General features: G+C 39.3%; 2 protein-coding genes across 5 annotated transcripts in view; both read right to left on the minus strand.

Moving 5' to 3' along the window:
* The window catches only part of eif4g3a (eukaryotic translation initiation factor 4 gamma, 3a), a 66,148-nt gene extending 65,065 nt beyond the window's left edge, over positions 1-1,083 (minus strand). For 2 of the 4 annotated variants that reach the window (XM_073876118.1, XM_073876116.1), the window contains exon 1: positions 379-1,083. In XM_073876118.1, coding sequence (XP_073732219.1) covers positions 379-542 — 164 coding nt within the window. In that variant the 5' untranslated portion in view covers positions 543-1,083. The remainder of the gene's footprint in view (positions 1-378) is intronic. The other 2 variants (XM_073876117.1, XM_073876115.1) reach the window with 1 other exon arrangement.
* A 565-nt stretch (positions 1,084-1,648) lies between these two features.
* On the minus strand, positions 1,649-22,189 carry ece1 (endothelin converting enzyme 1). Its single transcript, XM_073876121.1, has 18 exons — positions 21,857-22,189; positions 19,482-19,620; positions 15,370-15,582; positions 12,555-12,679; positions 12,273-12,419; positions 11,896-11,961; positions 11,521-11,709; positions 11,274-11,416; positions 9,921-10,035; positions 7,701-7,811; positions 7,521-7,619; positions 6,090-6,167; positions 5,886-5,992; positions 5,698-5,805; positions 5,460-5,527; positions 3,326-3,516; positions 2,731-2,826; positions 1,649-2,639 (listed from the first exon to the last, which is right to left on the minus strand). Exons 1-18 carry the CDS (start codon positions 21,983-21,985, stop codon positions 2,463-2,465), a joined length of 2,301 nt encoding a protein of 766 aa, XP_073732222.1. The 5' UTR covers positions 21,986-22,189; the 3' UTR covers positions 1,649-2,462.
* Between the last annotated feature and the right edge of the window lie 92 nt (positions 22,190-22,281).

The following is a 22,281-nucleotide window of genomic DNA, read 5'->3' on the forward strand; positions in this document are numbered from 1 at the left end:
TGAATCTGTGATGCACCGTGTACACAAAGCTGGGATTGTCAAGTTCAATGAACAAAGCAAGTGAGGACACCAGTGTGTAACAACACCACCAGCAGCAGCAAATACAAACACACACAGCTGATCCAACTACATCCCTCTGCTGCATGCGAATACCCCTGATCACCATAGCAACGCTTATCATGCTATACTGCATTAATATTAGCCTACGCTATCGATATGATCGATTATTAGCCTCTGCGTAGTAATTTCATCATCACATCCTATTAAAATGTAAACAAATAAACACTGAGGTCAGGTGGTTATAAAACGAATTCGCGCCGATTCCCACACTGATCACTTGCGTGGGACACCGGGGGCTTTGTTATTATTGAAGGATACTGGGCAGGCGGCACCGCTGGCGGTGGAGGAGCGTTCTGGGCTCCCGGTGGTAACGACAAGGAGGTCAGCGCTGCTCGGAGTTGCGTTGGCGGTGCCGGTCCGGTTACAGGTCCACTAACAGCGACAGCGGCCGGCTTCGGGACCACTTTCTGTGGCAAACTCATTGCAAGAAAAAAAATGAAAGAAAAACAAACGATGCGCAGCTGAAAACGGTCACGTCACGCGTTCCAACAATATCTGGCCGTTTCTTCTCTCTACGGAGGCCGGAACGTATGAATGTATCCTTATGCCATTGATTTGATTCAAATCTGGCTGTTAGTACAAAAATGTCATTTTATCACAGAAGTCTGGGGCTGTAGGTGTTCTGTGCATGGGGACGGTAGGGGGTTTGTGTTCCCCTCCAGCCTCCCTGAATCTTCCCGGTTGAATTCCTCGTCTCCTCAGGCTTAGATGACCGTATCCGGTTGAAATCTCTCCGTTTTGCGCAATAGCATCACATCAACGCGTCGGATGATAAAAATTTCTTATGAAGATGGGAGACTTCGCTCAACATGGCGTTGTTGCGGCTGCTTCCAGCAGTCCGGCTGGACGGACGGAAGGCTCGGCAAACGTCGGACGAATTCGGAACCGCTCGGGTTCACCTTACGCCAGTAGGAGTGACGTCATAAAGGCAGTCGCCACATGCCTGCGCTGTGTTGCACACAATAAATGGCATCTCTGTTAGATTTTAAACGACGAGTCTGTGAAAGATATAATGGACAGTGATGCATGATGATTGAATTAAAAATTGTAATTTTTACAAGGCCCCGCCCAGCTATTCTTCGGAAAACAACGCCCACTTCAAACAAAAATTATTTAGTTTAAATGAAGCGTTTTGGTAAACTTTAGATTTAGTCATAGAAATATGTTCACAGAGGTAACAGACTGTATAATGGCATTAAAATCATAAAATATATATTTTCTGAGTTTAATAGTCAAGAATTTGGAATAAGCGTCCGTTGCCATTGAAAAGTGTGTTTGTAGCGCCATCTGTCGGTAATGCACAGATACACCCTATTTACTTGTATTTTGTTAAAAAACCCACACACAATTATTGTTGTGGATTTCTTTGGTTTAACAAAAAATAAATGCTGTAAATTAAATTTCAACTTAAATTATTAATAAAAATCCCCCACTGTAAGTGTCAAGGTGACACTGTTTGAGACACTTTTGTATACAAAAACGTTTTTCATTAATGCAAGATGGAAAAAATAGTGGTTACAAATAGTGGTTACTCATTACCTTGAATTTTATTATATTAACAGTACAAAACATTATAATCATTTAGTTTGAAGATATATGGATCAATTTCGGTCTGTATTTAAATCAAGAGCAGCAAAAAAAAAAAAAAAAAATCCCCATAAACCTACAGGAAAACTAGAGAAAATACACTTAAACAGCAATGGAAACATCACACAAAGCTGCAAATGTCCATTTGCCTTCTTTTACAAAATGACTGTATATATTGCACAATATTTGCAGAATCTGTTCAAAAGGTAGGCTTCTTTTTATAGTGGTCCAGCAATATAATTCTAACAAAATAGTACATAATACAATGTATTCTTCATTCAACATTATTAAATGACATATGATGTGTAATCTGATCATTTGCATCAGTCTTAAAAAATGTTGATATGACACAGGTAAATTCAACAGCCCACAGTGGCTGACAAATAGGACTTGAAGGGTCAATGTTAAAAGTTATTTAACAGTATTGCCAACATGTTGGGCATAACAGCTGAAAAAATAAAATAAATATTTGCTATTAAAAAATAAAAGCATTTGCTAAAAAGGCATGGTACATAAACCACTATCTCCAGTGTTTTGAAAGTTTGTATAAGAATAAAACTTAATTTCAAAGACTTGCACAAAGCCCTTATTTAGCTGCTGGAAAATATGCAGTCCACAAGCTTTTTGACAGTCTAGACAAGGCAACCTGAGATGGAAGTTTGGCATATTTTAATCGATAAGTAGGCACTTTACCACCGTGCTGAGATGATATGCCCACCGAAGACTCAGTCTTGCTTTAAATAAGCTAGTTACTGTCACCACAGCTCACACTTTTGTTTGGGGTTCATGGGTGAATCTGCCTTGCAGCCAAAGTGCTCCGAGAACTCATGGGAGTTGGAGATGGTGCCTATGACCCGAAAACGTGATGGGCTGTGCGGATCTGTAATAACGCCCTCGTGAGAGCTTTCTGGGGTCCGAACTGAGCACCACACCTACAAAGACAGCAAAACAGATTTTTTAAAGAAGTGACTCGCATGATTCTTACAATTTTATGGTTGTGATCGCTGATTTTAAAACACACACCTGAGCAAATCCCACAAAAAACAGCTGATGGTTGGTCATTCCAAGTGCAGGCAGAGTGGTTTCCTTGCCATTCTTCTTGATCCAGTTTACATAGGCCTGCAATGAAAGTGTGCTAACATTAGACCCCTAATAATTCTGCATGTCACAGTGCGCACACAGTTCACAAATAAAGTGTTAAGAGAAGCCCTCATGTCAATGGTTATTTTCCTCCCCATCAGAGAGGTTAACGCAGGGTCTTCTCCGGCGACCATATGCTTTGCGCATCTGCTCTGTAACCTATGACTTTTCCGCCAATGGAAAGAATGTGCGAGAGTGGCTGGAGGTAGAGCCGCTCGTTCCGAGCCACCTGTTGCGCTATAAGGCTTTTCGGCGAAGACGGGATCATGACAGCCCCGACGCTATCAAAGCCGTCAATGTGAGAAATATGGAGATTGTAATGCCTTTCGTATCAGATTCTTGTACGTCACCGCGCGTCATTGTGGAAAGTGACCACAGGCTTCTCGTCCCTTTTTAACTCGCTGATAAACAAAACAAATCTGTTGATTGAATTAGAATAATTTACATACTGTAAAGTCACACCAAGATATTTACAAACCTTATAAGCTGCTCTCAGGCCTCCATTGTCTGCAATATTTTCTCCCAAAGTCTGTTTTCCATTAAGCGGCTCTTTATTTATAGTGTAGTTACTGTACTGTTCCACCATGCACTGTGTCTGCAGATTGAACGCGTCGACTGAGGAATTTTGCCACCATTTATGCAAATTCCCGTCCTTGTCATACTCTCGTCCTGTAGATTATACAGCATAAACAACATGCTGTACTGTTAAATCATATATGTTTAAAACTCAAAAAGGTAAAACATATAATTTTATCATTCACAATTACTATAGCAACCATATAAATACTCTTATATAATCTGATATAATACAAAATCTTGCCCCCCTCTAAGGGGCCGATCACACAGAATGCATTTATGGCAGTGGCTTTTTTGAATGGTTTTCTATGGGCAGTGAGCGTTATGCGTGCTGTTTATCCGCGCCGAACGCCTTGCACTTTGGCAGCCTCCCGGGCCATGCATTTTCGCAACAGTACTCTAATGCGGCATTTACACCAGCCGTGGTAGAGGTGGCAAAAGTAGAGTTGGACGCTTGAACATTTGAGTTCACTCACTTGATTCACGTGTGAAAGCCGCGCGTGAAATTCTGGTCATTCGAGACATTCACGCGGAAATTCGCGTCATGGGAGGGGCTTCTGCGACTCTGCTGAGACTCTGCTTACCTCCTGTAATCACGTCACCACTACAGCAAGGTCCTGATTGGTCAACGCGGTTCCGCGCCATTTGCGTCGTGCCTACCGCACATACCTAATTGCTGCAGGATGCCTAATTGCATCTTTGCATTGACTCAACATGTAAATAACCCGCGCTTGCCACCTCTACCGCGCTGTTGTTAACACAATATAATGCTGCATTCACACCAGCCGCGGAAGATGCGACAAGCGCGAGTGATTTCAATGTTAAGTCAATGTGAAGACGCGTTGATGCGCGTCTGGTGGTCTCGCGGCGCCAATGAGGCGTTTAGCACAGCGCGGTAAATGCGATTCCGCCTCATTCGCGCGGCTAGTTCGCAAATGGCGCAAATTGAGCGTTGCCGTGGGGAAACGCACAAGTTGAAAAATTTTTACTTTGTTGGAGAAACGGGCCGCGTTAACCAATCAGGAGCCCGCCCCAGCAGTGACGTAACCACAGGAAGCAAGCGGAGTTGCAGAAGCCCCTCCCATGATGCGAATTTCTGCGTGAGTGTGTCGATGACTAGAATTTCACGAGTGGCTTTCACGCGCGAATGAAGTGAGTAAACTCAAAGTGTTCAAGTGGCAAACAACGCGGTAGACGCGAATTTGATGCCTAAAACGCGGCTGGTGTGAACTCACAGTAAGCGAAAAGCGCCCGACGTCATTCACGTTTTTTCCATTGTCCAATCGAATGGGAGAGGTGGGCTCTTTCGTTCTGGTGACAGTTGCTTGCATAGATATGTACAATAAAGGCTAGATGTCTCGATATATGCCAATAGATGCCAATAGAGGTTGAAGTCCACAATTGGCGGCCATCTTACCTCAGACAGCTCGCTCACTCGTAGAATTGTGATTAATGGAGCATGTACTTTAAAATGACCATAACTTGCTCAATTTTCTACCGATTTTCAAACGGTTTGGTTTGTTATAAACGTCAGAGATGTACTTATGAAACTGCATGCTTATGAATAATTTTCATGAAACATGTTAAAGAATTATAGCCATGTTAATAATGTTTGTAAGAAACCAAACCGTTTGAAAATCGGTAGAAAATTGAGCAAGTTATGGTCATTTAAAAGTACATGCACGCTTCACTATTTGATTGACAGAAGAGCTGCCTCGGTGGTTGCCTAGCATTATAAAAAAACGCACTGCACTGCTCTTATTTGAAATCGAGCAAAAAAGCAATGTGACGTGCCTTGCATTTCCGAGCGTTTAAAACGTGTTTGGTGTGTTCGGCCCCTAAGTGTGTCTGACATGTTTTCTTGTAAATGAGCATATTTTTTTATCAAGCTCTTTGTGGATTGTGCCAACAAAGTGGTATTTCTGAATGGCCTGAGGCCGGGATTAAGCAGATTTGAAGCAAAGAATTTGATATCATTGATATGAGAGATATCATTTAGCAGTTTTTGCATCTGAGCTCTTCAATTATTTCTTTACCTTGATCATCGAAGGCGTGCGTGAGTTCATGCCCAATAACCACACCTATACCACCGAAATTCATAGCTCTAGAAAACACCAAAACACACTTATAAATGAAGCAAGTCATGACAGAACTGACTATGAGTAACTACAAGACAGCGCCACTGCAAACTGCCTCCTTAAAACCGAAGCAAGAGGTTAAATAAGCAAAAAGCATTCAAAGTAAAATCTTTAAGGAGGTGAGCTTGAATCTTACTTTGGCCAATTATGGTTATAAAAGGGAGCCTGGAGTATGCCAGCTGGAAACACCATTTCATTTTTGGTAGGGTTGTAGTATGCATTAACCGTGGGTGGGGTCATACTCCATCTGCGCATAGGGAGAAAAACAAATCAAAGACCTGATGATCTCACCGAGCACTTGTGTGCAGGATTTGGGCTGATACTCATTGATCTCTGTTGGGAGCCTTTCTGAGCTGGTCGGCTGTGACCCGTGCGGAGAAGTTGTAATTATTCATGACGTTTTGAAAGTAGAGATCTGGAACAACATCAAACTGATAGACAGTTTGGGAGAGGGGACACCATGCTGTTAGTTAAGTAGATATGCAAGGCACTGATAACCAGATATAAAGAGAGAAAATGTATACATACATCATTAAACACCTTATCCAGCTCTCTGGGCTTCATGATGAACTTTGGATATCCAATCATGTTGTATATTGCATCTGCCTGGGTGAGAAGGAGGAAATGAATGAGTGTTATACATTTCAACCACAGGTGGCACTACAGAGCATCAACAAGCCCTAGTATAAAAGCATTTTTTAAGCTAACTTAATGTGTGGGGTTTACAATTTATAAGAAAATGTGAGTGATGCTGCCAGGGTATTGCTAGATGGTTGCTTACTAGATGGTTGCTTAGTTAGTCGGGTAGCTAGGTAGTGCTCAAATGTGTTTTATCAAATGTATTGCATGTCAGGCAAACAGTACAGGATGAGTTTACACTAGTTTGTAAGGTTAGACGAGCATTGGTTTAAACCACTAGAGGTCACTAAAGAACAACAACAGTGTCTTGTCTCTTTAAAGCATCTACCATACACCATAAAGCTGGAGTCGGCACTTTGCCACATGCAGTGTTCCCACACCTTAGTTAAATTAAAATTCAAGGACCTTTCAAGGACTTTCCAGGTCCAATACCCTAAAATTCAAGAATTAAATGGGGGGGGGGGCAGATTTCAAGTGAGAGCAAGGTTACATCGTGTTACCGTTTAAGATACATTGATACAGTTCCTTTTCGAGGGAACTTGCGCTGCGTCACTGCGGTAACACTTTGGGGACCCAGCAGGGGTAAGTGTGTCTGAATGTGTATATCAAATTCAACCAATGGTGAGGCTTAACGACAAAGACAGGGTGACGCGTGAGCCAGGAAGTGTATTGCTATATGAAATATTTCCAAAGATGCCGTTACAGGGACGCAGGAAGTATGGCAAGGGAGACGCAGCATCTCGTTCCCTTCTTAGAAAACAACAGTTACAAACAGTACGTAACCCGAGATGTTTTCATGTGTCAAACACAACTATGCAAAAAAAGCATTTTGGTATGAATCAAAACATTTGCATACAGAAGATTTCAAGCGAACAGTTTAGCACGTGTGCTTAAAAAGTCTAGAATTTTTATGATATTATCCTACACTACACAAAGAATAATATGGATTTTTTTGTATGCATAAAATAGATTCAAGCACTTTTAATGACCTGTATCTATGTATGCATATTTTTAAAAACTTCCCAGGGGCTTGCATTTTACCCCCAGATTCACAAACTTTCAAGGATTTCAAGGACCCGTGGGAACCCTGAATATGGCTAACATGAACTGACAAAATAGACTTGGTAATCTTCAATCTGTTAAAAAGTAACTATGCACTGTATCTCTGAGATCATTTAATGTATTGCCAGCTGTAAAACCACAAAACATAAAGTTTGACACATAATCTAGTTGTTGATTTTACCGAGAACCATCCCTGTGGGAAACAGCGGGAGGAAAACATCATGTGGTACTGCTCTGTTCAAAGCTGTCGGTTCTCACCTTCACTTTGGCTGCTCTTTTTGTCTCGGGATCCATCCAGCCAACAGTCTGTATACTGTCTTCAAAAGCCCATTTGATCTCTGAGACCATATCTTCAACCTAATGGGCACAATAGGGAAGAACTTAGAGTATAACACGAGCGGGCGAATGAGCGTGCGAAAAACATCACAGGATACTCACGAAAGCTTTGCTGTCCTCAGAAAAGGTGGCTCTGACGAACAGAGCCCCAAGGGCAAAGCCCAGAGCGCTGTCCGTCTCGCTGACGCAAAGTTTCCAGCGTGGTATACAGCTCTGGAAAACACAAAGGTGATGCATTAACAACCAGCGCTTGCAGTCTTCTCAATGTGACACCTCGCCAACAAGTTATATCAGGACATAGATCTGTGAGGCCACACATTGACAAACCTCCACGTGTGCAACAAAGAAGCTAATGTATGAGGAGATACAAATAAATTGCAAACAAATCTCTCACTACATTTCACCAGAAAAAGTTCTTTGGATGTTAAAGGTTCTTTATGGAACCATTTAGCAAAAAATAATTCTATGTGATTATGAAGCACCTTTATTTTTAAGAGTGAAGCTATAACCCACAGCAGGTTTGTGTAATGTAAACTTCATCAGTGAAACCAGACATAAAAACGTGTGTAATTCTGACCTGTATAAACTGAGTTTAGTTCATTTTAGGAGTGACAACTGAATTGAACTGAATGTTAATCAAACTGTGCAACCATCCTTAAAGTCTCCCTCTCCCTGTCTCTTATCAAAACCCATCACACGCACATGCACGCATCACCCAAAGCTCAGGCTTTTGTTTGTTATTTCAGCCTGACCTCAGCGGAAAGTGAGGCCAGGGCAACAGGATCTCTTCCTGATAAAAGTCTGAACAACCTGGCTCCCTGCACAGAATAACACGCTGCCACTCCATACAAACTCAAATGTAAGCGCCGTCTCCTGTTATTGCTTTTCTAACTGACATGTTTGTTTTTATATATATTTAATTAACTCATAAGAATCAAATGATCATTGCAAGAGGAACATATGGCTTAAATAATGCACTTAGTTATTAGCTTCAGCTAGTTATCTGGGATTACAACACAGCTTGTTGGAATGCTTGATTCTGATTGGTCAGTTGTGACATTTGCAAGTTTTGTTATTCTAGATAACAACCGCTCAAAACTAATAACACACGGTAACCCGGATACTGCACATCAGAAAGTCTTGTCTTATCTTAAAGAGACACTCCACTTTTTTTGGAAATATTTATTTTCCAGCTCCACCAGAGTCAAACATTTGATTTTCACCGCCCTGGAATCCACCCAGCCGATCTCCAGGTCAGGCGCTACCACTTTTAGCATAGCTTAGCATAATCTATTGAATCTGATTAGACCATTAGCATCGCGTCTAAAAAATAACCACAGAGTTTGGATATTTTTCCTATTTAAAACTTGACTCTTCTGTAGTTTGTTTACCAAGACCGACAGAAAATTAAAAGTTGTGATTTTCTAGGCAGATATGGCTAGGACTATACTCTCAAACTGGCGTAATAATCAATAACTTTGCTGCCGTAACATGGGTGCAGCAGGCGCAATGATATAACGTAGTGCCCATAAATAGTGCCCTGAAAGATACTAAGGGGAGGATTTTTGGCTGTTGCGTAATATCATAGCGCCTCCTACAGCCATGTTACGGCAGCAAAGTCCCTGACCATTACGCCAAAATGAGAGCACGCCAGAATGAATCAAAACTCTATGGTTATTTTTTAGCGTGATACTAATGGACTAATCAGATTCTATGGATTATGCTAAGCTATGCTAAAAGTGGCACCCCCAGACCCGGAGATCAGCTGAATGGACTCCAAAACGGTAAAAATCAAATGTTTAACTCTAGGGAGGCTGGAAAATTAGCATGAAGTGTCCCTTTAAAACCGAAAATAAACAGACTTTCCTTCTGTATTAGTTAAAAATTAGCAACAAAAAAATATTTGAAATCAATATTTAATGTTCCCTATCTTACTTATGAGGTATGGCCGTGTAATGTACAGGCAGTCGGATGTTATAGCAAAATAAGCCCCTTCGGTGTGATAAAAAACATTTTGGTTCGTGTCAGGTCGCGATCACACTGTTGGGGGCCTATTTCACCAATAACAACTGACAGCCTGTACATTATCCCTTACATAACAAACTTCAGAATCTCACAACTGGCCAATCAGAATCAAGCATTCCAGACAACAAAACAATTTGGGGGAAACATTTACCTTAAATTTGCAAATAAATAATTATTTTAACTTGGCTACATAAAAATAAGTTAATGTGTTTATAGTGGGAAAAGAAAGAAGGAAATAGAGAGATAATTTATGACTGGTTCTCAGAGAAAAAGAGCGGTGCTGTCTGTATTTCTCACCTTCTTTGTGCCATACATAACTTCAAGGAAACGTTGCTCTGCATCTTGGAACCTCTGGTCTAAGATGGACCCCATTTTCCGTACCACATTCATGATCATGTAGTTATTCAAAACGCTAGGAGAGACAGATTCATTTTGTAAAAACGAATTCAGGTCTGACACACGGGCACTACATGATACATTTGAGTTATTTTAAAAGTGAAGCTTGTCATTTTTGCGCATACATTTTTGCAAATGCTAAAATAATTACTGTTAGTCCTGCCGACTCTATTGGTTGAGCATGTCAGATTCAGTGCCAAACCTACACTTTGAGGAAGTTAAAGGAGACATTTCACAAGACCTATTTTATTATGTCAAATAAGTCTTTGGTGTCCCCAGAGTATGTATGTGAAATTTTAGCTCAAAATACCACACTGATCATTTATTTATAGCATGGTTACCTTGCCACTTTGTGGGTGTGAGCAAAAATTTGCCATTTTGGGTGTGTCCTTTAAAATGCAAATGAGCTGATCTCTGCACTAAATGGCAGTGTTGTGGTTGAATAGTGCAGATCAAGGGGCAGTATTATCCCCTTCTGACATCACTAGGGGAGCCAAATTTTAATTACCTATTTTTTAACATGCTTGCAGAGAATGGTTTACCAAAACTAAGTTACTGGATTGATCTTTTTCACATTTTCTAGGTTGATAGAAGCACTGGGGACCCAATTATAGCACTTAAACATGAAAAAAGTCAGATTTTCTTGATATGTCCTCTTTAAACTTCAGAAATACTTATAGTTTATTCTGCACATTAAACTGATATAAGAGAATGTATTTTACTCTACAAAAAATTCACCTTAAAGGGCACATATTATGAAAAATCCACTTTTACAAGGTGTTTGGGCATAAATGTTTGTTGGCAGTGTGTGAACACAACAGCCCTACAATTTAAAAATCCACCCTCTCCTTCTTTTTTTAATCCTTATTAAACCAAAGCAGTCTTATTAGACATGCCATTTTGATTCTCTTGTAAATGTGACATCACAAAAACAAAGCCACGCCCACAGACACTGACTGACCGCTTAATTTTACCCAAAAGCTTTTCTAAATGTTTGGTAGCACTAATGCAGCTAAATATACTTTCGTCTCAGACTGTTTCACAGAAATCAGATCTATTTTTAACCAAAAGCACTCATGAAAAAAGCAACTTTTTGCTTTTACCCAAATAGGGGCATTTTGGGCATGCTGCAACAAATTATCTGTTAGGTATTTTGATCTGAAACTTCACAGACACATCCTAGGCACACCTGAGACTTATATTACATCTTGTAAAAATGTGCATAATGTGTGCTCTTTAACAGATTCGCCTTACCTCTTGTTGGTGTTACTGATGAGCTCTGAGACTTTCTGGAGGTATTCTTTAGCGTACACAACCACAGGTTCAGAATCATTTAGGACAACAGGAGCAAACACTGCAGAAAGGAAAGGCATCCAATCTACCACAGGAGCCAGCGTCTATGCCAGAAACACGTGACTGATATGATACAAGCTCACATGTACAATACAAATACAAAAAAAGAAAGAATGTAATAAAGTAGAGCATTCAGAAGACTGCTCACAGATAAGTCTTTGGCCTGCATCTTATTGTAAATTTTCATTTCTTCACGTCTCTCTTCTTGAGGCACTGTGATGTTCGCCAGCGCTGTTTCAAAGTCTAAGATCTCCTGCATTATGTTCTGAGAGGTGGCCTCTGAGCCACCCAAAAGGACCCCCAGATCCACCAAGAAGTCTAGGTATGCTTTTAAATACTGAAGGCATGGGGAAAAAACAATGGGGAAATGTAATCACTAAATTACCCCATAATTTACTCACCTTTATACCATCGTAGGTGTATATAGCTTGTATATGAAGTCATATATGCCTAGAATGGCATTAAGGGCTCATTTAAAATTTTCTGCGAAGTATTCCTTTAATTCAGAACACTATTTATTTACCTTTTCATTGGCTGTCTTATTAAGATAGTATTCTCTAGAGGGAAGTCCCAACCCCGACTGATCCACCTTTGGAAAAAAGGGGAATCGCTGTGACATTCATTGTGATATAAAGGCGTTTTGATCTATTATGACAGCTACCATAAAACAAAAAATGACATATACGGAAAGGATAAGAGATGTATAGCACTGTTATCAGCACAAAAAGTTTGTGGGCCCAATTCCCTTGAAAAATACACTAATAAAAATGTGTAATCAGATACAAGCAGTGCCAAATGCATGAATGTAGATGTTAACCCTTAACATTTAAGAATCCTTGTTATTACAATAAATAAATTATATCCTTGGCATTTCTGGATGCAAAGTCGTAATGATCCCACCTTGATGATGTTGCTATTGGAGCTTTTTGAGTCTGTACTGACAAAAACAGTGAAAAAAGGGGAAGTGCGGTATACGGCTGACACAGTCCGTAAAACTTCTTGGAAGTTATCCTTATCCCATGGGCCGTTCAAGCCCCAACCTCCTGTCTGGAAAACAATGTTGCTTTATTAAGATTTATATCCCAGAATAAAATGAATGCAGGTTTCTTCTGGGCTGATATATTTACAACATATCTGTTACTTTTTATACAGTTACATAAGGTAACCTAGTTCAAAAGTCACCTGGTTGATGAGATCCTGTAGTGGTTTTGCCCCGAGCGCTTCAATTTTGGTCTCGTTCATACAGGCTTCATAAAACCACTGGGCTTTTTGCTCCGCTTTGCTCAGGTTCTTCGTGTTGGTGTTCTCTGGATTTAACAAATGAATATCAAAAACCTTAAAGGAACACTAAGTAAGAAATTTATATCAATTAATCATAAAATGGCCCTGATATGTCACTAGACTTTAAGAAATAATTTTAATTTCAAATACTTATATCACTGACAACAGTGGTCCAGCCAGGATATTGTAATTTAAAAATGTTGTCATATTGTGCATTGGCCACTAGTTGTGTGGTTGCAGTACCAGTTTCAGCCACAAGTTTTGTGATTGTAGTACCAGTTTTGGCCACAATCCTACAAACAGTTCCTTTAAATAACCCTTCGGGCTCTATCTTACACCCGACGCAAGTGTCTTTCGCTAGTTTTCACCCTAATTTTCACGTTTAGCGCCGCGTTGTTTAAATAGCAAATGCATTTGCGCCCCCTTTTGCGCCCATGGGCGTTCTGGTCAGAAAATGAGGTGTGTTCAGGCGCATTGTTGGCGCGTTGCTATTTTGAGGCAACTAAAATAGACTACGCCATTGACCAACAAAAACCTGGTCTAAAGTCTAAAGTCAATGGCGCAATGTGTTTTATGTTATTTAAAGAGCGCATTAGTAAAATGCGCCTATAAACGGGAGGACAACGCGGGTTTGCTTATCACAAAGTACATGAATGCGCAGCAGCACAAAAATGCTTTTAAATATGAAAGATTAAAGGATTGAATGTAAAAGATTATTATTGAGTCTTTTGGACATATTTATAAATGAGGACTGATTATGAGACGTTAGAAGGCGCAAAGAGCTGCTTCACCTGCAGCCTGGTAAGTAAATAAATGCTTTGCTTTAAACAAATGCTTCTGTTTTTAAATGTTTTTTTTTAATGCTACCTCACGGATTTATTGTATATGATGTACCTGTGGATATGGTGAGATGAGAAACATTTGTAAGTAATGCTTAAAAAAACTCTTTGCTAAAAAACCGCTGTCCAAAGTGCTGAAACGTGAGGAGAGCCGTTTGTAATTTCTTTATCTCCTGTTTGTTACAAATAAAGTATTTTTAGAGTACAAACCTTATCTTACATACTTGTAAATTATGTTTTGATGATATTGGATAGCCATACATTTAAAGCAATTACAAGCCTGCTTTTTACTTCCATGACTAAAAGAAAACGGGTTTTAAAGGTTTTAATAAAAAAATAACAATTTCAATACAAGTGAAAACAACACAATTATTTAACATTAATCTTAAACTGGGGATCTTCTACCTCCACTTAGTTTTTCAGTTTACAAAGTCCGTCATCTAAATAGGGATTAGACATAGCGCCAGCGCAACTTGCTTTTAAAGGGAATGAGAGCTGTGACTCTCATTGGTTTACTGCACGTTACGCCCAAAATACTCCCATTACAATAGGACCTACCCTTTTCGACCATGCGCTCGGCGCAAAAACAATTTTTCCCGTCGTTAAATTAGTAAAAGTGGATTCGGACACGCCCATTTAGACGTTGCGCTGTGCGCTTTAGACAATTCGCTTAGATCGTTAAAATAGGGCCCTTTAAGTCAACATAAAACAGCATTCTCTATTGTACAGCGAGTTATTTGATGAAAGATTGGGTAGACATCATGAACAGGTATTTAAAGGTATTCCGACTACGAAGACTTGTACGCTGTAATACTTTATGTTTGCCTTTAACTACTAAAATGAATTAATAAAAACACACTAAATATTTTTATTACTTGTTAAAAACCCAACATGTAATATTCACTTTAACCTATGGAGGCCACCATTATGTTTTGCGCTCTGAAATTGATGATGTGTAATGGTTGTTGTGAAATATTAATAACAGTTTAAAATGTTTTATATTTAAACCGAGAGCTTGTTGACCCTTCATTGAAAATCTACGTATGGTATACTGTCCATGTCCAGAAATGTAATAATCATCATCAAAGTAGTCCATGTGATATCAGTGGATCAGTTGGAAAGCGTTGAAGCATCGAAAATACATTTTGGTCCAAAAATATCAAAAATTACGACTTTATTCGGCATTGCATTCTCTTCCGCGTCTGTTGTGAAGCGCATGCGTGAGACTAAAGTCACTTGACTGCAGTGACGCAGATGACGTGTTATCCTCAGACATGTTTGGCAAGTTTTTTTCCCAAACTTACAGCGTGCGTCTCCCTCAGACTGTAAACGAAGCCCAGGCGAAAAAAAAAACAGCTGGGGCGCACCAGATAACTCGTCAGCAGCGTCGTACGTCATACACGTCACTGCAGTCACGTGACTTTAGTCTCGCACATGCGCTTCACAACAGACGTGGAAGAGAAGACAATGCTGAATAAAGTCACAATTTTTGTTATTTTTTGACCAAAATGTATTTTCGATGCTTCAACACATTCTAACTGACCCACTGATGTCACATGGACTACTTTGATGATGTTTTTATTACCTTTCTGGACATGGACAGTATACGAAGTACATAGATTTTCAATGAAGGGTCAACAAGCTCTCTGACTAAATATAAAAACATCTTAAACTGTGTTCCAAAGATGAACGGAGGTCTTACGAGTTTGGAACGACATGAGGGTGAGTCATTAATGACATTATTTTCATTTTTGGGTGAACTATCCCTTTAAAACCTAATAAACCATACATGAGTTTATATCCGTGGTACCTTTGAAGAAAGTAAACTGGGTCAGTTGGGATGATCTTACAATCTCTCTAGGCTTTGTGTTTCTTACCTAGTAAGTCCTTCATCACTGCCATGTTGTGCTCCCACAGGTTGCTAAAGGGACCCCAGCGGGACTTGCCGTCCGGCAGCGGGTTCTTCCTCATCCAACCTCCGCATGCAAACTTGTAGAAATCCTCGCAGGGATCCACTGACCGATCGAGAGAGGCCATGACCGCACTTGCCACACTAACACACGGCTCTGATAGGCACATTCCCGGATGAGCTGTTCAAAAACACATTATCATGTACACATAAATACTTATATCTTTGCATCACGTGCTAAAAAAATGAAACAGTGTCTCTTTTTCTCAGTATATCTTACACATGGGAAATCATAAATGGAGCGCAATACTGGCTCAATGCATGAAACTTAAACAAACCTCCCCACTGTGAACATTACTTATCTTTATAGCTTTTAAAAGTAAATCAACATGGCTTGGGATTTAGGTGATAAGCGATACTTTTTGCCTTTGACTGAGATCTGAAGGCATGTTTCTATTCATGTGGGCTTATGCCAAAAGCTGATTTTGGATAAACAGACATTTATTCAGAATCCTGACCAAATTAAGGGTGAGATGAAAATCCAATATATTAGCTCAGTGGTCTTTGTCTTTGCTGGTTTATTGGATTTAAGAAAGGTTTTAATATGATTAGGAATGCATTTGTTTTTATTTAAATAGCTTTGAGGCAGGGCATGAGTCCACCGTCTGAAGTATTAGATTCGATATTGAAAATAATTGGATGGAAAGTCACTATTCATTTGGCCTGTTGACGCACAGAAAGAGCTCTCACACAAAGAAAGCAAGTGAAAATAAAGCTATAATAGACTTCATTGTTAGCTCTTCTAAGAAAAACATTGGATGCTGAAGATGCATCCCCTGCTCATAATCTGGAAAGATAAGACAGAGACAGTGGAGGCCTGAGGAAGAGTGAGGAAACATTAGGTAAACAGTCTGGCACAAATGTGATTTTTCATAGTGATTTGTCACGGTTGGGCAACAGTGGGAGACTGAATAGCAGGAAGTGGCATTTAGTTCACTCTATTATAACAACAAAGATATTACTGTGGAGCTGATAAAACAAAAACACGTTTTATATAAAGGTCCTTTTATAATGAAAGTCTTAGCAGTACGTCCTTACATTCATGCATTTGGCAGTTGCTTTTATCGAAAGCAAATTGCACTGCATTCATGCTATACATTTTATATTATGTTAGAATCGAACCAATGAGCTAATGAAATGCTTTATTAATATATACAGCAAGCATCTGCAGCATGCAGGCATCACATTTTCTTCCAACAATTCAAGGTTAGTTAACCTACATTACAGTATGTTTACTTAAAGGTGCCATAGAATGTAAAACTGTATTTACTTAGGCATAGATGAATAGTACTAGTTCTGTGCATGGTAATGACATATCAGGAGCCTCAAACACGATTGTTTCCTCCTTCTGATGTAATCCTCATGCATGCAAAATACTGCTGGAAAACAGGTCACTCTCAACATAAAACCGACTATGATGTTACAGTCGTGATGTACGCCTCTAACATTAAATTACACATTAAATTAAGTACAATGTTGTTACAATGCTAAAAACAAAGTTTTGACTGCTGAGTTAGTGCTATATGCTAGTGTTTAGGATAGGGCTGCACGATTTGGGTAATTTTTCCCATTGCGGTTATTGATGCTAATATTGCGATGTGCGATTGCGATTATACTAAATGGTATCATGAGTCAACTTGATTGGTTTTAAGAAAAATCCACACAAAGTTTAGCTAAAATGTGTATTTGTAAAACTAGAAATGTTTTCGTATTGCCACATGATGTAGCAACTGCTCAGTGTCAGTAATCCAAAATCCAAAATACTGCCATACAACAGACGTAGAGTTTTTTTTTAGCTACCAGATCACTGTCAACCTCCTCTGCATCCATCTTCGCTCTGGTATAAGTGACGACGCACACACGTGCACTGCCTTTTTTGTTCGTTTTTCTTTCTTTTTTTAAACAGCTAGGAAAATCATCAAACTGTTATCAGAAAGTTTGTGTTAACAAGTCCACACATTTATTTATTTAATATAATTGCAACTTTTTGCTGTCATATAATTGCACAGGCTGACATTGCGATTGCGATGCGATTAATTGTGCAGCACTAGTTTAAGAGCTACTGAAGGAGCTGCTCTAAGAAACAGCCAATCAGAGCAGAGTTCAACATTATTATTCATAACCCTTTTAAATGAGGTATTAATAGACCATTTCATTCTGAGGACACATCCTATGGATGTAAATGGACATGTAAAACCGTTTCTTGGTCATTTTTGCACTTAAAGGAACAGTATGTAGTAGGGGTGTGACGAGACACTTAATCCACGAGACGAGACGAGACACGAGATTGGGTTCACGAGAACGAGACGATATTTTTACACTTTTTAAGAAACCCTCTATGATAAAATAAATGAATAATGAATAATACTAACTGATAATGAAGTAATTTGTTATTTTTGGGTAATAAAAATAGACCCAAGTGAGCAGTAGCCTTTAAAATGACATAATAACGAAGATGCAATAATAATTGTTTCAAATAAAGTATTAAAACCAAGTTACATTAAACAACATTACATTAACAAACACATTACATTTGTGGTCTATAAATAAAAAGCATTATGTATATATTATAACCAATGCCTGCAGGGGGAGATAGTTGACTCGTCTCGCGGACGCTATCTTCACTTTCACTTTAGACGGAGAGAAACGCTTATTTTTAGCCAAACAATGTTTAAATCCATTAAAATTTTTAATATACGTCCATTTCTTTACAATAGAAATGAACATGCAGACATTAAATCATGTAAACTCTGTGATGGTTTAATCTGCTGAGACTTCACATCTGACACTGATCAACAGACAAACACAACACGTCTCAGACTTCATACGAGCTCCCAAATGAACATTATTGGAAACCCAAACAAAAAAGCAAATGCAGTAAAAGACAGAATATAATGCATGCAATGTAAGAGGCTAATTACACCAACCACGCTTTAAACGCTTGGAAACGCTTGGAAACGCAAGGCGCGACGCACTGCCTTTTTTAAAAAAGAGCAGTGCGAGTCGACGCGGCTTTTAATATTGCTAGGCAACCACCAAGTCAACTGTAGACTTCCCTCACCACAACGTAAGGCCCGCATCTCCCCTCATTCGAGTGTACAATGGAAAGACGCAAATGACATCGGGGGCTTCTCCGCTCTCAGCGTTCCTTCAAAGGCGCGTGCTGCGGCCGCCGGCAAAAACCGCAAGGCGCTCAGCGCGCATAAACAGCGCGCAAAACGCTCCATGCCCATAGAATATCATTTAAAAAAGGCGCCTGCAACTACCATAAACGCTTTTGGTGTAACTGGCCCCTAAAAGGGTCAAACAGAAAGCTGCATCCTCCGGAGGTCGCATATGCAGGCTGGATACGTCATTAAGGTTTATTTCAGATCATTAACTGAGCATTACATTCGCAAGTCGTGAGCATATTACAACAATTTGCAATTAACTAAATTATTAGTAAACTTTATAATTGTTAGTAGTCTTTAATAAGACAGTCTTTATGAAGTAAATGCAGTTTAAAAATGCGACCTCCTAAGGATGCAGTCTTTTATTTGAGAAACGGCCAGAATTTCACCTACACAAGAAATCTCGCGAGACACACCTAATCTCGCGATACATATTTAATCTCGCGAGATCTCGTCGCATGTAGGATTGTGGCCAAAACTGGTATTGCAATCATAAAACTTGTGGCTAAAACTGGTACTGCAATCACACAACTGGTGGCCAATACACAAAATGACAACATAAACATCAGTTGAGGGCTGCAACTCCACTTTTTAAATGACAATATCCTGGCCAGACCACTGTTGTCAGTGATATAAGTATTTGAAATGAAAATGATTTCTTAATGTCTAGTGACATCAGGGCAATTTTCTTACATACTGTTCCTTTAATAAAGCCACATACCTTCTATGTAGATACACAGAACAATTTAACAGATTATTTCAATGCATTATTTGGCACCTTTAAGCCCTTTTTTACAATGTCATTCACTAATTCTTATTTTAGTGACAATCAAGTGAACACGTTACTTACATTCTTTATAATGCAGACCCAAAGTCATGATGCAGATGAACAAAGCCAGAGAGAGTACACACACTATGACCACTAGCTTTCTCTCAACGTGAGTCTTCACCGCCCAGCACCGGGGACCCAGACCGCGCTGAAGTCCGACCTGTGTGATAAAATCATTATTATAATACCAGATTTTGAATAATCGAACTAACTATTCATGGAAACAAGCAATGTAACATTTAATAACTCTTTACTTATAAATAAACCATTGATTTCCCTGTTTATTTTCATTGTAAGTGAATTAATGTAACCCTTGGGGAGATTCCTTTAAGTTATTTGCATCAGGTTAACCATTAAACCCTTAGGAAAAATACTAATCCATTACAGTAAATGGGTGCGTGATAAACTCTATGCTTTCTAGGAAGGTGCTCTTCATTAAAGACTGACTGATTGCTTACATTGTTTTGCCAAGGCATTGCTATTCAAGACTGCCCATAAAAACAAGAAACATTCAGTATGAGATCACCCGTCTGTTTAATATCCCAGACAGAGGGATTAAAAAGCAACTGGAGCCTTTTTAATGCAATTAATTTCATATATTTGATCTTCAAAAAAACTTTCCTTTTTGCACAGTACTGATCAACTGTGATGTTCATGTTTTAATGATCAGTTCTGCTTGGCAAAAATGTCCTAGGGAGTAATAATAAATAACCTCTGTAATGCAAGTCAGATTAAGTCTCATTAAAGTACAAAAGTCAATTTTGGTGGCTAGCTGTGTTCACACTTTTACCCAACAAGCTCTTAGGTTTTGATGTATTTTTTTCTAATGCAAAATCCATGCAAGTCTAAAGCTGCAGGTCACGTAAGGGTTTGAAAGAGCAGAGAAAGTAAAAAAAAAGATTTTTTCACATTTTTAAATATATAAATATATATATTATATTTTAGGAACAGTTAAGAGATGAAAAAGTTATCCCAGTAGCAGAAATCAAACACAATTGACACCACTGTGAACTTGGTAAAACAGTCCAGAATACACAAAAAAGTGCCAAGTTATTTTCAACCCAGCATTGGGTCAAAAGACAGGGTTCCCACACATAAGTTTACATCAAATTCAAGGACCTTTCAAAGCCTTTCCAGGTCCAATATACCCTCAAATTCAAGGACTAAATGTGGGGACATATTTCAAGTGGGAGCAAGGTAACATCGTGTTACCTTTTAAGATACATTCTATGTTCTCTTTTGAGGGAACTCAAAACTGCGGTGACACTTTGGGGACGCCTCCGGGGTAAGTGCGTCTGAATGTGTATATCAAATTCAAACAATGGTGAGGCTTAACGACAAAGACAGGGTGACGCGGGAGCCAGGAAGTATATCGCTATCTGAAATATTGCCAAAGACGGTGTTATAGGGATGCAGGAAGTATGGCAAGGGAGACGCAGCGTCTCGTTCCTTCTAAGACGTTTTCATGCGTCAAACACAACTATGCAAAAAAGCATTTTGGTATGAATCAACATTCGCATGCAGAAGATATAAGCATTTAAAGTGAACAGTTTAGCACGTGTACTTAAAAAGTCTAGAATTTTTTTGATATTATCCTACACTACACAGAAAATAATATGGAATTTTTTCCAGAAAACTTTTTGCATAAAATATATTCCAGCACTTTCAATGACCTGTATCTATGTATGTATATTTTCAAAAACTTCCCAGGGCCTTGAATCCCCCCCTCCCCCCAATACACAAACTTTCAAGAATTTCAAGGACCCCTGGGAACCCTGAAAGAGGGCTAACCTAGCCACTGGATCAAAAGGGGACAAACCCAGAAAAATTCATAACCCAGCATTTTGGGTTGAAACAACCCAGCATTGGATAAGTTACAACCCAACTGGTTGGGTTTGTCCCTTTTTGACCCAACACTGGGTTGAAAATAACCTAGCATTTTTAGAGTGTATTCAAATAATATCCGTGTTTTATCACATGTGAACATTTGTCTATCAGTTTTATGTAAATTAGGTTTGATAGTGTATAACTAGCCTGTTTGACTAGTACAAAAAGTAACATTTTATGCCTGCTGTTTTATACTATTAAACAACAAAATCCTGATACTTATTAGCAGTCACTATCCACACAACACAAATAAAATAATCAACAAGATGAAAAGACTTTGTTTGTTTCTTTCATGCAGCAGCACTGACACACAGTTAATGTTTAAAGGAAAATCAACTTTAAAGGAAAAACAATCTATAAAAGTCATAAGAATTTAGTAGCTACAAAAGCAAAACAACCACTGACTCAAGGCACTGGCTTCAATTTCAATGCATGCAATTCCAAGTATGGAATTTACAATCTCAAGTTACATAAACATTTCTGTCATATTTACGACAATGAACTCTCACCTGCATGCTAGAGGTGTTGTAGATCCCGTCGGAGTCAGCGTCCAACAGCTCCTCTTCATCCAGAGTGGCCCGTTTGTAAGTAGACATCTGAAAGGTGAGATGAAGAACAGATTCCCTTAACGATTCCATTAATACCAAAAGGAACCACCTCCGCTGGGAGTGTTTGCAAGCATTTCAGCAGTTTTTGGGAGTCCTGGGAATGTTTGTTGTATTAGGATCCATCAGGACTAGATTTTGGCGATTCTGTTCCCTCCAGGAACTGGAGAAAGCTAAGCTCTGGGAGAATGAAGTTCCTCTTCCCCCACTCTCTACTCTTACCTCCAAAGCCAAATTTCCAACCCCCTTAATGACATCTACACCTAGGCTACAAGCTTTTAAGCATGGTCAGCTTTGTCTTCAAAACAAACATGTGTTAAGAGATGTCT

This window comes from Misgurnus anguillicaudatus, chromosome 14 (assembly GCF_027580225.2).
Source record: "Misgurnus anguillicaudatus chromosome 14, ASM2758022v2, whole genome shotgun sequence".
Taxonomy (NCBI): Eukaryota; Metazoa; Chordata; class Actinopteri; order Cypriniformes; family Cobitidae; genus Misgurnus; species Misgurnus anguillicaudatus.

What these genes read in the sequence shown, in the direction of transcription:
- ece1 (XM_073876121.1), bottom strand. Translation starts at nt 21,985, where the DNA reads ATGGAATCGTTAAGGGAATCTGTTCTTCATCTCACCTTTCAGATGTCT. An exon ending in TACAGGATCTCATCAACCAG is followed by an intron (nt 12,420 to 12,554) that starts GTGACTTTTGAA and finishes ATTGTTTTCCAG; the next exon opens with ACAGGAGGTTGGGGCTTGAA. An exon ending in AAAGAGCAGCCAAAGTGAAG is followed by an intron (nt 6,168 to 7,520) that starts GTGAGAACCGAC and finishes CTTCTCACCCAG; the next exon opens with GCAGATGCAATATACAACAT.